The sequence below is a fragment of the Talpa occidentalis genome, unplaced genomic scaffold, assembly GCF_014898055.3.
Source record: "Talpa occidentalis isolate TD23 unplaced genomic scaffold, MPIMG_talOcc4v2.1 talOcc4.6, whole genome shotgun sequence".
NCBI classification, from domain to species: domain Eukaryota; kingdom Metazoa; phylum Chordata; class Mammalia; order Eulipotyphla; family Talpidae; genus Talpa; species Talpa occidentalis.
The window spans coordinates 41,327,627-41,341,812 of NW_023604972.1; the positions used below are offsets into that span (position 1 = coordinate 41,327,627).

General features: G+C 34.5%; 1 protein-coding gene and 1 long non-coding RNA gene across 4 annotated transcripts in view; one reads left to right on the forward strand and one right to left on the reverse strand.

The window, feature by feature from the left end:
• The window catches only part of SLC4A4 (solute carrier family 4 member 4), a 347,176-nt gene extending 335,499 nt beyond the window's left edge, over positions 1–11,677 (forward strand). For both annotated transcript variants that reach the window (XM_037530399.2, XM_054688304.1), the window contains exons 22-25: positions 1,869–2,042; positions 4,178–4,339; positions 7,584–7,680; positions 11,604–11,677. In XM_037530399.2, coding sequence (XP_037386296.1) covers positions 1,869–2,042; positions 4,178–4,339; positions 7,584–7,680; positions 11,604–11,647 — 477 coding nt within the window. In that variant the 3' untranslated portion in view covers positions 11,648–11,677. The remainder of the gene's footprint in view (positions 1–1,868; positions 2,043–4,177; positions 4,340–7,583; positions 7,681–11,603) is intronic.
• On the reverse strand, positions 8,595–13,117 carry LOC129144776 (uncharacterized). 2 transcript variants are annotated; one of them, XR_008549345.1, is made up of 3 exons: positions 12,634–13,117; positions 12,034–12,146; positions 8,595–8,885 (listed from the first exon to the last, which is right to left on the reverse strand). It is a non-coding gene; the product is annotated as an uncharacterized LOC129144776 (long non-coding RNA). The 2 variants fall into 2 exon arrangements; XR_008549344.1 differs by lacking the exon at positions 12,634–13,117 and adding an exon at positions 12,248–12,361.
• Between the last annotated feature and the right edge of the window lie 1,069 nt (positions 13,118–14,186).

Here is a 14,186-nt window from a genome sequence, read left to right on the forward strand (position 1 = left end):
TACTTTGGTAGAGAACTTCCAACTACTCACAAGTTGGGTAAAACCTGCCCCCCTTTTAAAAAATCATTAGGGAAAACTTTGTAAGGAACTTTGTCTTTCAACTGAGGTTTAATTTAATTGGCACCAGGAAACTGGAAGTACTTCTGCTGTTTTTTGGCACCTTGTTAATTGTAGCCTTATTTAGCACTTAGTAATGTTTTAAAGGGAAAAGACTGCATGTTCTGTGACCATCATAAGAATTTATTTGAGCTCCTTCATAATAGTTCTTGCTTTCATTTGTTGAACTCAGATTAATTAGTTTTAGAGTCAGATAGAGCTGGGAAAAGGGCCAGACCTCCAAAAAGAAAAAAGGCTATTTTATTTCTCCTTGTTTAGGTCAATTGGGTAGAGGTCTTCACCTTTTGGATGTTTGTTGCAAAATTTAAGGTGATTCATCATAGATTTGACTAGGTGTATGTGAATGTGTATTATTTGTGCCCAAGAAACTGTGATACGGGGTAGTATAATGTGTAAAATATATTTTATCTTTACCTGGCATTGTAAATATTCTTTATTTCCCTAAGTGGAAACATAGGCAACTTAATCTGGCCTCCAAACTAATAATTTTTATGTTTTATTTTGCCTTAATAAGTCAGTCTAAATCAGAAGTTTGCTTTTATGACTTCTAGGTGCTTAATCAATGGTTGGAACTCAGTACATGTTTATTAAATTAAAGAAAAATAAAGTGATTTTATGATGGGAAAAAATCCTTTGTTAAAGGGACAGTTACATGATTTCGTAATTCAGCAGTGCTGTTTTTTCTTTTCTTGAGTCTTTCTCTTTTAGATCTTTTGGCAAGATTTGATTTAGCTAGAAATTTTGTAACCCAATCTTTATAAATGGGAAGCCCCACATCAGTCAAAAATAGCTCTGGAGAAATGAAACTTTTTACAACACTTGAGGGAAAAATGTCTGTTTTACTTTTATACTTCTCCCTTCACTCCAAAATAAAGTAGTTACTACTTCAGAGTTATATAGTTATTCTCTTCAACAGCTATTTAGTGAACATTTTCCATCTGAAAATCCTGTGATAGGTACTTAAATATCATCCATATCATTATCATAAGTGTAAACTCAGCAGTTACTCTTTGAAGTATAGCACCTGCCACATGGGTGCTCATGGTCATTTCAATACCTGTTCAGACCTGACAGTGTGATAACCTCTTCTAGTTTCATGTATTTACTTGTTAACCCTCTGAAACTTGCTCTAACATTCATATAGCTTTTCTTTTCTTTTTTTCTGAAAAGAAATGATAATGTGTTACTGAATGTATTTATTACATTATGCCATAGATAAAGAGTGTGAATTGTATGAAAATACCAAGTGCGTTCCCATTTTCTTGTTGGATACATCCTGTATATCCTTGAAACATCCCTAAAATGTATATGATAGCATGGGTATCCCCTTTTCTTTCATACAAGATAACTGAGACAGATAAGATATATGAACTAAATGTCTTCCCTCAGCATATCATTAATAAAACAGGCATAAGATCTTCTCTCCTGAGACTCAGATGGTAAAAACACAATCTAGGAGATGAGAATCTAGAATGTATATTTTACTTTGTGATGCTATTCTTTGGTGGGCACTTTGTCTCATATCTCTGCATTTGATTTCTGCAATGCAATATAAAAATTGGAAGACTCATATTATGTCTTATAGTGCTAGACTCAATTTCTGCATGTCCTGGTTAGTGTCCTCTTAATAGGACACTGCTTGCCTCAGTTACAGAATATAAATCACTAGTGGCTAGTTAGGTATAATGAATATGACTTTGGTGTCAGCTCTGAATGTATTTACTTATATTCTCTTTCTCCTTCTTCCCTAGTTCATGGATCGCCTAAAACTGCTTCTGATGCCCCTGAAGCATCAGCCTGACTTTATCTACCTGCGCCATGTCCCCTTGCGCAGAGTCCACCTGTTCACTTTCTTGCAGGTGTTGTGTTTAGCCCTGCTTTGGATCCTCAAGTCAACTGTGGCTGCTATCATTTTCCCAGTCATGGTAGGGATTTCTGCAATTGAATGTACTCGTAAAGTCATACTGATATCACATGGTTATCGTGATATGGAAAGAACACGTGTCTTATGGGTGGTTCCAGTTTTTATCCAACTTTGACCTATCACTTTGATCATTGTAATGTAAGGTACCTATGCCTGTGGTTGTCTAGGCTGGACCTTGCAGTCAAACTCTGCTGAGTTCGGATATTGGCTCTGCTTGGTCTTGGTCAGTACCTGCCTTGGAACTGTGATTGACTCATCAGCAAAATGAGAGTAGCGTCATTATTGTTATTCTGAGCTTCGATAATGATTATCAAGTATACAGCACAATGCCTGACACATGCTAACTATTTTTAAAATACTATTGTAGAATCGAATCAATCTAAGTAACAAAATACAACACATTTCAGTTCAAACAATAGAGAACAAGTTCAGCAACTTTTGAAAGGTCATCTGGTAAATTAGAAGTGGAGTGAGAAGTTCAACTTTTGAAGTTCTTGCTAGTTTGTGTCATTCTAAGTTTAAGGCTGGCTCTGTCCTTGCCATGATGTGATGCAAAGCAAGGCAAAACAACCAACATTCTACTCTGAATCACAAGTAAAAGGGGAAAAAGAAATTCTAGCTCTGTGTTTTGCTTTATAGTTGCATTTTATACTTTCCCATCATTTTCAGTTTCTTGTAATAAAATGTACATTTATACACTTGAAACAGGTCATGGAACCAAACTCAGCTCTGCTCTGTCTCCCCCACTTCCTTGGAAACAGAATTTTCACACACAAAGCACATTTTATCTTTTATAAAACTTCTCTTACCCTTAGTCACGATGATTATTTTACTTTATGTATATTATCAACTGTAATTATTTTTTTCTCTATGGAAGCAAAGATGCTATAAAGTACTATTGATATTTGCAGAGTCAGATTTTTTTCTTGATTATCCCTTATATATCACTCTTTTTTAAAAAAGCTGTTAATTTACTAGAAAATACATTGTCTGAGAAGTGATTCCCATTTGCTTATTGGTATAGTCTATCTCTTTATTACTTTTGTAGAACGAGAAAAATCATAGTTAGACTTTCATAGATTTGAAATATATCCAGTAACTCACTAATTGTTTATGCTAAAGTATTAAAAAATGTTTTATCATCATTAAGTATTTTCTGTTTTTCAGCACTTTTATTTGACCGCAAAACCCATGTGATATTATTAAGGCAGATGAAATTATTTGTCTAAGATAAGTATGTAGAAATTGACAGGATAGAGAGCATGATGTGGATAAAGACAACTGTTTAAGGCAGTCAGGACTCCTTTCTCCTCATTCTAAGTTTACTGTAGAGTGAAGTCATCTTTATTGTGCCTTGAAAAGTTATTCTTCAATAGCAATTTATAGAATCAAATACACAGAGCTAAAGAATATTAATTTTAAACCCAGACAGCTGGAATCCTTTGTATCATTCCCTTACCTAATACAAGGGTTACATATTTAGGTCTCGAAGCTTCTGTTTTCTTAGTTATAAGATGGAGATAATATCTATTTTTTGGGTTTGTCATGGGAATAGATGTAAAAATATTACCTAATGGTTTGGTATGACAGCCAGTGAAAGGTAATGTAGTGGTTAATGGTAGTGATTGAAGTAGTCCCATAAATTACATGGTGTATACAAACTCAAATACTACCTCATTTATTACTTTGAAAATGTTTTAGTCTGCTATGTGTCATACAGAATTTCTTGATTTTTAAAAAAACTGTGTAATGTTTTGAAAACCTGTATAATTTTGAATGACAAGATTTCATGTGCTGGATATTTTCTCTTTAAACTTTGCGTTATTTTATTTAAAAATCTTATGTGAAAAAAATAGTTCAGAAAATAATCCTTTTGCATTAAAGTTCTAGTTAAATGTGATCTTGTGTTTCCTTGAACAAAACAAGTGAATTTCAACTAGGACTTTAAAAGCCAACTTTCAAAATGAAGAAAATGTTTATGGTCCACTTTAATGTAAATCTATACAAGCAAGATGAGTTCTGTCATACCCTGGCCTCATATAAATAGGTTTTTACAGACTTTGATGGACAGTAGTAATGCTCACTATGACTTCACCTGACAGAGTTTCTTGCATACTTTTTTCTTTATCTTCCCAGATCTTGGCACTTGTAGCTGTCAGAAAAGGCATGGACTACCTCTTCTCCCAGCATGACCTCAGCTTCCTCGATGATGTCATTCCAGAAAAGGACAAGAAAAAGAAGGAGGATGAGAAGAAAAAGAAAAAGAAGAAAGGAAGTCTAGACAGTGATAATGATGATGTAAGGAACTTTCTAAAATTCCAAATTAAGGCTAGTAAAAGAAACAAATGTGAACATGTAATTTTTTTATCCCCTATATGAGATGTTTGAATTCCAGAATTTATACCTGGCCATGTTATGTTACTCTTCACCTTCCTTTCCCCTTTATATTTTTCTTTGGTTTTTATATTTTTTTCTGAAATCTTTCTGTATCCATTAACTTACTAATAGTGATATTTATAGTGACCACGTACAAAATGTTCCTACCACATATAAAGAACTCCAGTCTTCAATCTCACAGATAAAAAGGCTTTATAATGCTTTTTAAATGCTTTAAATATATTTGCTTTATAATGCTTTAAAATATATTTGGTTTGCTCTTGATAATCCAGGATTTCAATTTAAGATAACTCAGTTTTATATAATGTTATACCTGATGTGCCCAAATGCTGATGACCTCACCTCCTATCATCTATGTATCTACTTGAGATGGTTTTCAGCCAATTTTCTGCTCTTATAGTCAACCTTACATTGGATTTTGACAGGATTTGGGATTATTTCTTTACAAACCATCAAAAAAAAAAAAAAAACACCAAAAGGGAGTTGGAGTCTGGGATATTTTTTACATAATTATAATAGTATCATCGTCTAGATGTTCTTCCTGTAGTTGGATTTAAAAAAATCATTGTTTTTTTTTCTTTAAGAGACTCATAGAAATATAGAAATATATTTCATAGAAATACAGGTACTCCAGTAGGTATCTATAATCAGTGGTACCAAAGTGTGAAGATTTATTCTGGATTTTACACAGCACAACATCCCCATTCTAATGGGATCCCCAGTATCCTATTCTTAATTGGGAATATAGTTAATTTTTGGCATCTACTTGTTGATTTTTGTTGATTATGCATTCCTTGTCCTTCATTGACATACTTGCTCTTTAAAGTATATCTTTTATCCCCATTTTACAAAAGAGGAAATATATAGAGAAAAAAACTATAACAAGAAAAGTTAAGTCATTTTTCTAGGTGTACACAGCCTTAATTAGCAAAATCAAAAAAGTCTATTGCAGGCCTATTTGATTATTTACAATTGGTCAGATTGCATTCTTTGTGGAGAACTTGGAAATCTTATGGTGAAATAAATCAACAGATAAAATTGGATTCCAAATAAGTTGATTCAATAAGAAAAGGCTAAATATACGGAGGCACATTTAACTAAAGAGAAAACAAGTATGAGGATGCGTTTGAGATTGTTATCATCCATCTTCAATGAAAACAGGCCTATAGATTTTCTGTTTCCAATGAGGACAATAAGAAAAAGAATGTGTTTCAACTACAGCAGAGACTAAAATACACTATTAAAAAGAATGATGTGTTCACATATTGATTAGAAATCAAACTTTGAAATAAATTTCTAGACCACTCAAGGCCAAAAGAAAAGATTGCCTGAAATACTGAGATAATTAAAACAGCATTTCATCTTGAATTTTCAAAACAAGTATCTCGGTTTATGTACATCGACACCAAATTTAAATTCATCACACATTACAAATGTATGAAGTAATATTATGGAGTCCTCTATTAAGAAAAATAATAAAATTTTGACTTTCAGGAATGTTTTAAATTTAATACTCTCTAGTGTCAAAAGCTGGATCAAATGAGCTCCTAAGAAGTTCTTCCAATTCTTCAACTTTCAACAAATCATATTTTATATAAGCAATATTAATCTTTTATTAATAATGTTTATCATTTCAACTTCTTGTTTCCAGCAGACTTTATGAAGATAATGTGTAATACTTTTTTCTTTTCCTCTTTCTCTTCTCCCCCATAACCTTCCAAAAAAAACAAGTTTATGTATTTGTCTCAGACAGTGAATCCAACTAAGCAATTTAAAACACATCTATGCATTAAATCTCTGTGTCAAGCTCATTATTTGGGGTCTCTACTTTTGGAAGGAGGTTCTTCTGGTGTTTGCCTGGTGAATGTGGGGTGGGATGCAAGAACATCAGAAGCCTCTTGTGGGGGTGAAAATTATAGCTTTAATATTTGTGAAGACAAATCGTGAAAATTTTGGCTTGCCAACATTTTGAACCACTCAGTCATTTTTGTACTTGCCAGGCAGGCTATGATTAAGAGTTTGCTGCCACCCTGATCACCTACAACCACTATTATTGGGGAAATAGTTGAAATACTTAGTAAGACATCCTTCTTGACAAAGGTAGATACATATGGCATCTTCGTTATTTTCTTTTTTGCTCAATTTAGCTGTAATGTCTTAGTCATTTAAAAAAAAGTTGTGACATATTTTTCTCTTTAAATTCATCATAAAGGAATTTTCAATATATATAGTGAGCTTTTTGCTAAGATTTATTTTTTTCTTTATTTTCTCTAAGCCCTGGCTCCCATATTTTTGCTTTCAGCTAAAGGTTATCTGCTTGGTGCTTTCAGCTGAAATGAATTCGATCTTTTCAGTACAGACATAGACTTAAATTCAGTATAATGATTTAAAAATAAAGTGGTAATCCCTGGAATTTCTATTATGTTTTGGCTTAGGTGACCTTATCTTTAAGCAGCCTAATGATTATCTTCCTGGTTTTATCATTTTATCTTGGTTATGAATCCTTTCTATTTATTTCACCATTATCGGTACCTTCCTTTGGATTTCATTTCTTCATGTTTTGTTAAGTGTACAAATATTTTTGGTACAGCAAGTTTAAATGAACCTTTAACTATTAGATAACTTTTGGTAGAGTGTTAGAGTAAAAGTAAAGGATTTATTTTCATGTATATATAAAGGATTCCTTTATAGTGAATATTAGAAAAAGTTCTCCACCTGTTTGGAAGGAAAGATGAGTCTTCATTTTCTGAAGATGGAATCAGAAAACATAAACAAAACAAGAATTTGAAGGCCATATTATTGTTTAGGAAGAATCCTTATGTGTCATCTGGTTTTATGTTGAGGTTATTTGTTTCACACATAGAACAAACCCATAAATTTTTGCTGACTGAAAAGCTTGACATTTTTTTTACTTGTGGTGATTCCATTTGATGTGGTTCTAGTTCTAATTGACTCAATCCACTAACTCAGAAGAGGCAAAAACAAAAGTGGAGGAGAGAGCCATAACAAAGTGGAAATGATTATATCTAAGGTTTTCTCCTTAGTACAGTGTGAATAATAACATGGTAGGCTTGATCAATTTGAGGAGGTAGGGAGAAATCTGTAGTAAAAACTTTCTAAAAATTGTTGTAAATTTCTTTCACAGTCTGACTGCCCATACTCAGAAAAAGTTCCAAGTATTAAAATTCCAATGGACATCATGGAACAGCAGCCTTTCCTAAGTGATAGCAAACCTTCTGACAGTGAGTAGAACTAACCTCTTGCATGCCTGCTTGAATATGATTTGCACTTACAGAGAAAATGCTTTAGCATTGTCATCTACATTAACTTTCTTTCTATTTTCTTTCCTTTTTACTATGTGAAGATTTACAATTAATTATAAAACTCCACTTTTACTTTCCCTGAGGTTCACTCTTAACTTCTTCCTTTTATTCATAACTATTAAAGGGTTTTTTTTTGGTAATCTCTCTGATTCAAGTAATGACCAATTTCAAATTTCCATTGCTAAACTCATAACCATGATTTAATTGATTTTTCTTTTTTCCACTGTTACTTAGAAATGCAGCTTATAGTACTACATCACTGTCTGTTACTGTTGGTCTTCCTTAGGCTTCAATAAAATCATTGCCAAAGGGAAATTGCTTCAAGGGTCTCTCAATGATCAATGAATCAATTATTAATATTAAGAATGTGCAATAATTGTTAGTTTTGATTAAATTGGCAATTATAAAATAGTAATATAACTTTTTAAGTATAGCCTGTATAATATATGCATTTTCTTTTAAGGAGGTTTCTTCATCCTCCTCCTCTTGTATTAAAATCACCTTTGCAACTACACTAGTCTTTCTAGAGTAATAGCCTGACAGCTAAGGTATAATGACTTCTGACATGTCACCTTTTCTTTTGTAATTGTGTTAACCGGCCACTTGAAAGGGGAAACCTCTGTAGTAATATTAGTGAATTTCTCAAGCTTTTTCATTAACAAGTAGCAATTGCCTTCAAACTGCTTTCACTTTGAGATCTCACTGGAAGAAAATATTTTTTTAGATTCAGGTGCATTTCCAGGAATTCTGATCTGCTGTAGGAGAAGAAGACAATCAAGACACTCTCTATAAGAAGTTACCAAAATTTGAGATCAATGACTATTTATGAAAAATGGGTTTATTAGTTACCTATTGCTGTATAACAAATTATCACAAAACTTAGCAACTTAAACCAACAGGCATGCCTTTTCGCACATATTCAAGGAATTTAGGAGCAGCAGATTTGGGTGGTTCTGGCTAAGGATTTCTTCCAAGATTGTCACTAAGCTCTCAGCTGGGGTTGAGTCTAAAGATTTGGCTGGATCCAGGGATCTTCTTCTGAGCTTGGATAGGAGGCCATTAGCAGGAGGATTCAGTCCTTAACTTAGAGGCATCTCCATGAGGCTGCCCATGATAGGATTTCCCTGTCATTGATAACAAAGAGAGAAACAAAAACAGAAAGTGCATTCTTTCATCATGGAATCTCAAAAGTCACACACCACCACCTCTGCCATATTATATAGGTCACACAAACTAACGTCGGTCCAGTGTAAGGAGGTGTACAATTCCATGAATACCAGCAGGCAGAGAGCATTGGGGCAACCTTGGAAACCAGCTATCACATGGGTTAAAAAACAAAGAATTAAAGAATTCTTTACAGAATTTGTGTCTAATCTGTAACCTCTACTTTTTAACTGAAGCTGTTTTTTTTTTTAATCCTTTCTATAGGATTTAGTTAATATTTTCTTTATTATTTCAAGCTTTCCGAACCATATATATTTTTTTAATCTAAAGTATTATTAGCAAAAGGACAGTATAAAGGGAGCACAGCATGTATGTGTTCTGCTGACATCATAACCTGGCACAGCCCCCCTTCTAATACAGTTTAAAGGCTATTAAAAAAAAAAATCACCAGGCATTTTTTTGCAAAAAGTTTAGACAGATTGATTATTTAGTGCTGGTTAGTCTTTGTTCTCTCAAACACCCTTTAAAAGGATACTTGGATAGATTCCTAGGAGTGGAATAGCTGGGTCACATGGAAGATCCATTTTTAATGTTTTAAGGAACATTTCCATAGTGACTGGACTAGTTTATATTCCCACCAGCAATGTACATCCTCACCAGCATTTCTTGTGTCTAACTCTTTTAATATGGACCCTTTTCACAGGTGTGAAGTGGTATCTCATTGTAGTTTGGATTTGCATTTCCTCCAAAAGCCACTAATTCTTTTTTTTTTTTTTATTATTAGATAATAAATTTTATTGTTATATTCCCCATACAATTGCAGCCCCCCCATTCTGACCCCAATCCCTCCCCTCCCGCCCCCCTAAAAGTGTCTCTGGTTCATAGTTTTTTGTTGATTTTGATTTTCACTTTCTTATAGTTATTCATTTTCCTGGTCCCTTATTTAAGTTTTCTAGATTCCTGCTATGAGTGAGACAATCCGGTATTTTTCTTTTTCTTTTTGGCTTATTTCACTGAGCATGATCCCTTCCAGCGCCATCCATGTTGCTACAAATTGCATGTGTTTATCTTTTTTGAATGCTGAGTAATATTCCATGGTATATATGTACCACATCTTCTTGATCCAGTCATCTATTTTTGGGCATTTGGGTTGTTTCCAAAGCTTAGCTATTGTGAACAGTGCTGCTATAAACATAGGGGTGCAGGTGTTCTTTGGAATTGATGTTTCTGTGTCTTTGGGTAAATTCCTAGGAGTGGAATTGCTGGATCATATGGAAGCTCTATGTTTAGTAGGTCCAGAAATCTCCACACAGCTTTCCACAGTGGTTGGACCAGTTTGCACTCCCACCAACAGTGCAGAAGAGTTCCTTTTTCTCCACACCCTCGCCAACATTTTTTGTTGCTAGTTTTTTTAATATGTGCCATTCTCACTGGTGTAAGATGGTATCTCATGGTAGTTTTGATTTGCATTTCCCTGATGACAAGTGATGTTGAACATTTTTTCATATGCCTGTTGGCCATTTGCATTTCCCCTTCTGAGAAGTTTCTTTTTAGCTCTTCTGCCCATTTTTTGACTGGATTGTTTTCTTTGTTGTTGTTGAGTCTCATCAGCTCTTTGCAGATTTTTGTGATCAGTCCTTTATCATTAGTGTTGGGTGCAAAAATGTTCTCCCAGTTGGTGGGGTTTCTCCAAAAGCCACTAATTCTAAATGAAACCTGCACCCTATGTTTATTGCAGCATTACTTACAATAGCCAATATATGGAAACAACCTAAATGCCCCAGAACATGAGTGATTCAAGAAGATGTGGTACATATACACAATGAAATACTACTCAGCAATCCAAATAAGATAAGCTCATGCCATTTGCAGCAACATGGATGGAGCTGGAAGGGATTATGCTAAGTGAAATAGGTCAGAAGGAAAAAAAGATAAATATCAGATGGTTTCAATACATGTGTAACACAGAGATGCCAGACAAAGAATAAGACAAAGATAAACCTTAAAAGCTGACCATAGATGTGATGCACCCAGGAGGAGACTGGGAGGGGTGAAAATAGGGTGGGGGAAGAGCACAAGAGACTATGGTGATGGACTATGGGACTATGGATGCCTTGGTGATGGGAGAATTATGGTGACCACATCTGAGTGTAATCATATATTGTCCAAAAATTAACATAATAGTAGATTAGACATTTACTTAAGCAAAATACACATGATCATTCTAACTGTAATATTTTCTGATGTCATTAAACATTTATAACCCATGAAAAAACAAAATTGATAGTAGAGTAGCAGTATAAGTAGTTTCCTCAGCCTCCCCCACCCCAATAACAGCAAGACAAACTAGTAAAAGGGGAAATCTAAGGGCAAGCTTTCGATATTAAGTTGATGGTATCACCCTCTAAAAATAATTTGCCTCCTTCCTCCTCACTAAATACAACAATGGTTGTTCATGCCAGAAATCCTAGAGTAAAGGAAACTAAGTCAGGCTTCATTGCACTACTTAGATTCTTAGTTTGATATGATGTTTATTGAAATCGTTTAAACTTATCTTTCTTAACTCTTTCCAGTTGTGAAAGAGTCTTCAATGTTTGCAATGATTTTTGTTTTCACTTTAACTTTATCGCTTACCAAAGACTACCAATTATAATTTAAAACAATTATTTTTTTTCCAGGAGAAAGATCACCAACATTCCTCGAACGCCACACATCATGCTGATAAAATTCCTTTCCTTCAGTCACTCGGTTTGCCAAGGTAAAGGATAGCCCAGCATTTTACCTAGTTCTGTGGTCTGATTGACCCACAGAAATGTAATCAATGGTAGGTTATTGGCAGAACACCTTGTTCTCCTTCCTCGCTACAATTTCTCTTAAATAAAATTACCCAGTGGCCAAACCTGGTCCCAGCTGTCACTGGTGGAACCTATTCTAAGACCTGCTTTACTTATTCTTAGAAATATTTCTGTATTACTAATGTAAAATCCAGAATCCATGGATTCCATTTCAGTATTATCTCTGATTTAAGGGGTGACTGGCATTTCCTAGAAAGTCTTCTCCAGTTGTTTCTTTCCCTTTTAACGAGGCACTAGAAATTTCAGATCTTACTTGATTTTCAAAACAGTAGAATATCTGAATATTTTCTTCATGTCTTTTTGTCCTTCAGTTTATGACAGTGTTGCCCACTTGCAGTCCTCTTCTTTCTGTTTTTTTTTTTTAATCTAGATATGAAAACGTTATGAAATTTTTATTTGAATTTCTTGACTGTTGGTATCATCATCTCATTTAAAAATACTTTAAATACAGAAGGAAAAGGGCCTACCCTGGTGGCGCAGCAGTTGAGCACTGGGTGGCGAAGCTGCCCACAGCCTCTGTAGCGCTGGTTCAGTCCCCAGCCGACCGCAAGGGTCCCACATGGAGTGACAGACCCCTCCTGCCATGCCCGCTGCTCCCCTCAGCAGTGTATTTTGTCAGTCTGCCTGTTCTGTTCCCCGCTCTGGCTCTGGGGAATTCTCTCACCCTCCACACTTCTGACTGTACCTAGTGCTTGTATTAATAAATAAATAAATCTTAAAAAAAAAAAAAACTTCACATTTAAAAAAAAATACAGGAGGAAATAAGTATTTACAGAGAACAAATAATGACACATTGGCTTCTTCACAATGCATAAATATTAGACAGATGATAAAGAAAATTTGACTTACTTACCATTTCTTTTTTTCTTTTCTCTAGTCCTCCTAGAACTCCAGTAAAAGTTGTGCCTCAAATTAGAATAGAACTTGAGCCTGAAGACAATGATTATTTCTGGAGGAGCAAGGGAACAGAAACTACATTGTAACCTGTCTTTCTTAAAAACTGATAGTTGGTTAACGTTCTTGTTTTTTGTCTGGTTGTTTATTTTTTAATTTTTGTTTTGTTTTGATTTTTGGTCATTGGCCAAATACTACAGCGCTCTCTCTGCTTCTCTCTTGCATAGGTAAAATCAAGACAATAGTGCATCGCTCCTTAAAAACATCTGAAGAATCCCCTTTTGTTCATATATTTTCTGATGTGTACTCCGACATCCAAATTCCTTGTCACTCAAGACACGCACAGACCCTGTCCTTTTCCTTTATTAAGCAGAGGGCAAAAGTATTAAGGATTTTATAACACCTTTTATTAAAATGCTGAAGGAACTTACAACTTTAGCTTTGGAGCTGTGCTTACTGGCTTATCTTTCTGTCCGGTAGAACAAACCTTGACCTCCAGACAGAGTCCCTTCCCGCTTATAGATCTCTCCAGGACTGGAAAAGTGCTGCTATTCTTACTTGCTCTGCTTATGAACCCCAATCTTAGAGTTATCAAAACAAGAAAAACTAAAGGTACTTTACTCCCTGTAGAGAAACTATTGCCATCATTGTAGCAAGTGCTGGAATGTCCCTTTTTCCTATGCAACTTTTTTTAACCCTTTAATGAACTTATCTGTTCAGTACATCGAGGAATATTTTTCTTCCTAGATTTTGTTGTTTAAATTATGGGGCCTAACCTGCAACTTATTTTTTGTCAATTTTTTAAACTTTTTTTTAATTACTGTAAAGAAAATGAATTTTTTCCTGCAGCAGGAAACATAGTTTTGAGTAGTTCTACCTCTTATTTGTAGCTGCCAGGCTTTCTGTAAAAATTGTATTGTATATAATGTGATTTTTACACACATGTACACACACACAATCTCTAGGGTAAGCCACAGGGCTGGATCAGATTATAAACACCATGTTTCTAAGCATCCATTTTTCCCTTTCTTTAAAAGAAATTTAACTGTTCTATGAAGGAGGTTGGGGGAGCAGGGAGAAGAAGCTCCTGTGTCATGGGGATAACTGATGTTTCGATAGTAGTATCTGGGCACAGATGCTGATGTATTACCATACCCATGTGCTATACAGTATTGTTAGATTTTTTTTCATTTTGAAATATGTGTGTGTTTATGTATGTACTCTGTGTGTGGCTGGTGCACAAATGTGCAAAGTTAGAAAAAAGAGTGATGGTAGGGAAAGGGCAAAGTTATCAGCCTCTTGTACTGTTTTTCATGAAACCCAAACCACATATGAAAAACCCACCAGACATCCAAGAGACTTATAATTATGCAAATGAGGATAAATATCTTTTGTTATCCAGATATCAGTTACCATCACTGAGACAATAGCCCATATTTACGATATGAAATCCCATAGAAATATTAATAGACTATTTGCACATCTATTATGTGTTCATGAAAATGCAGATAG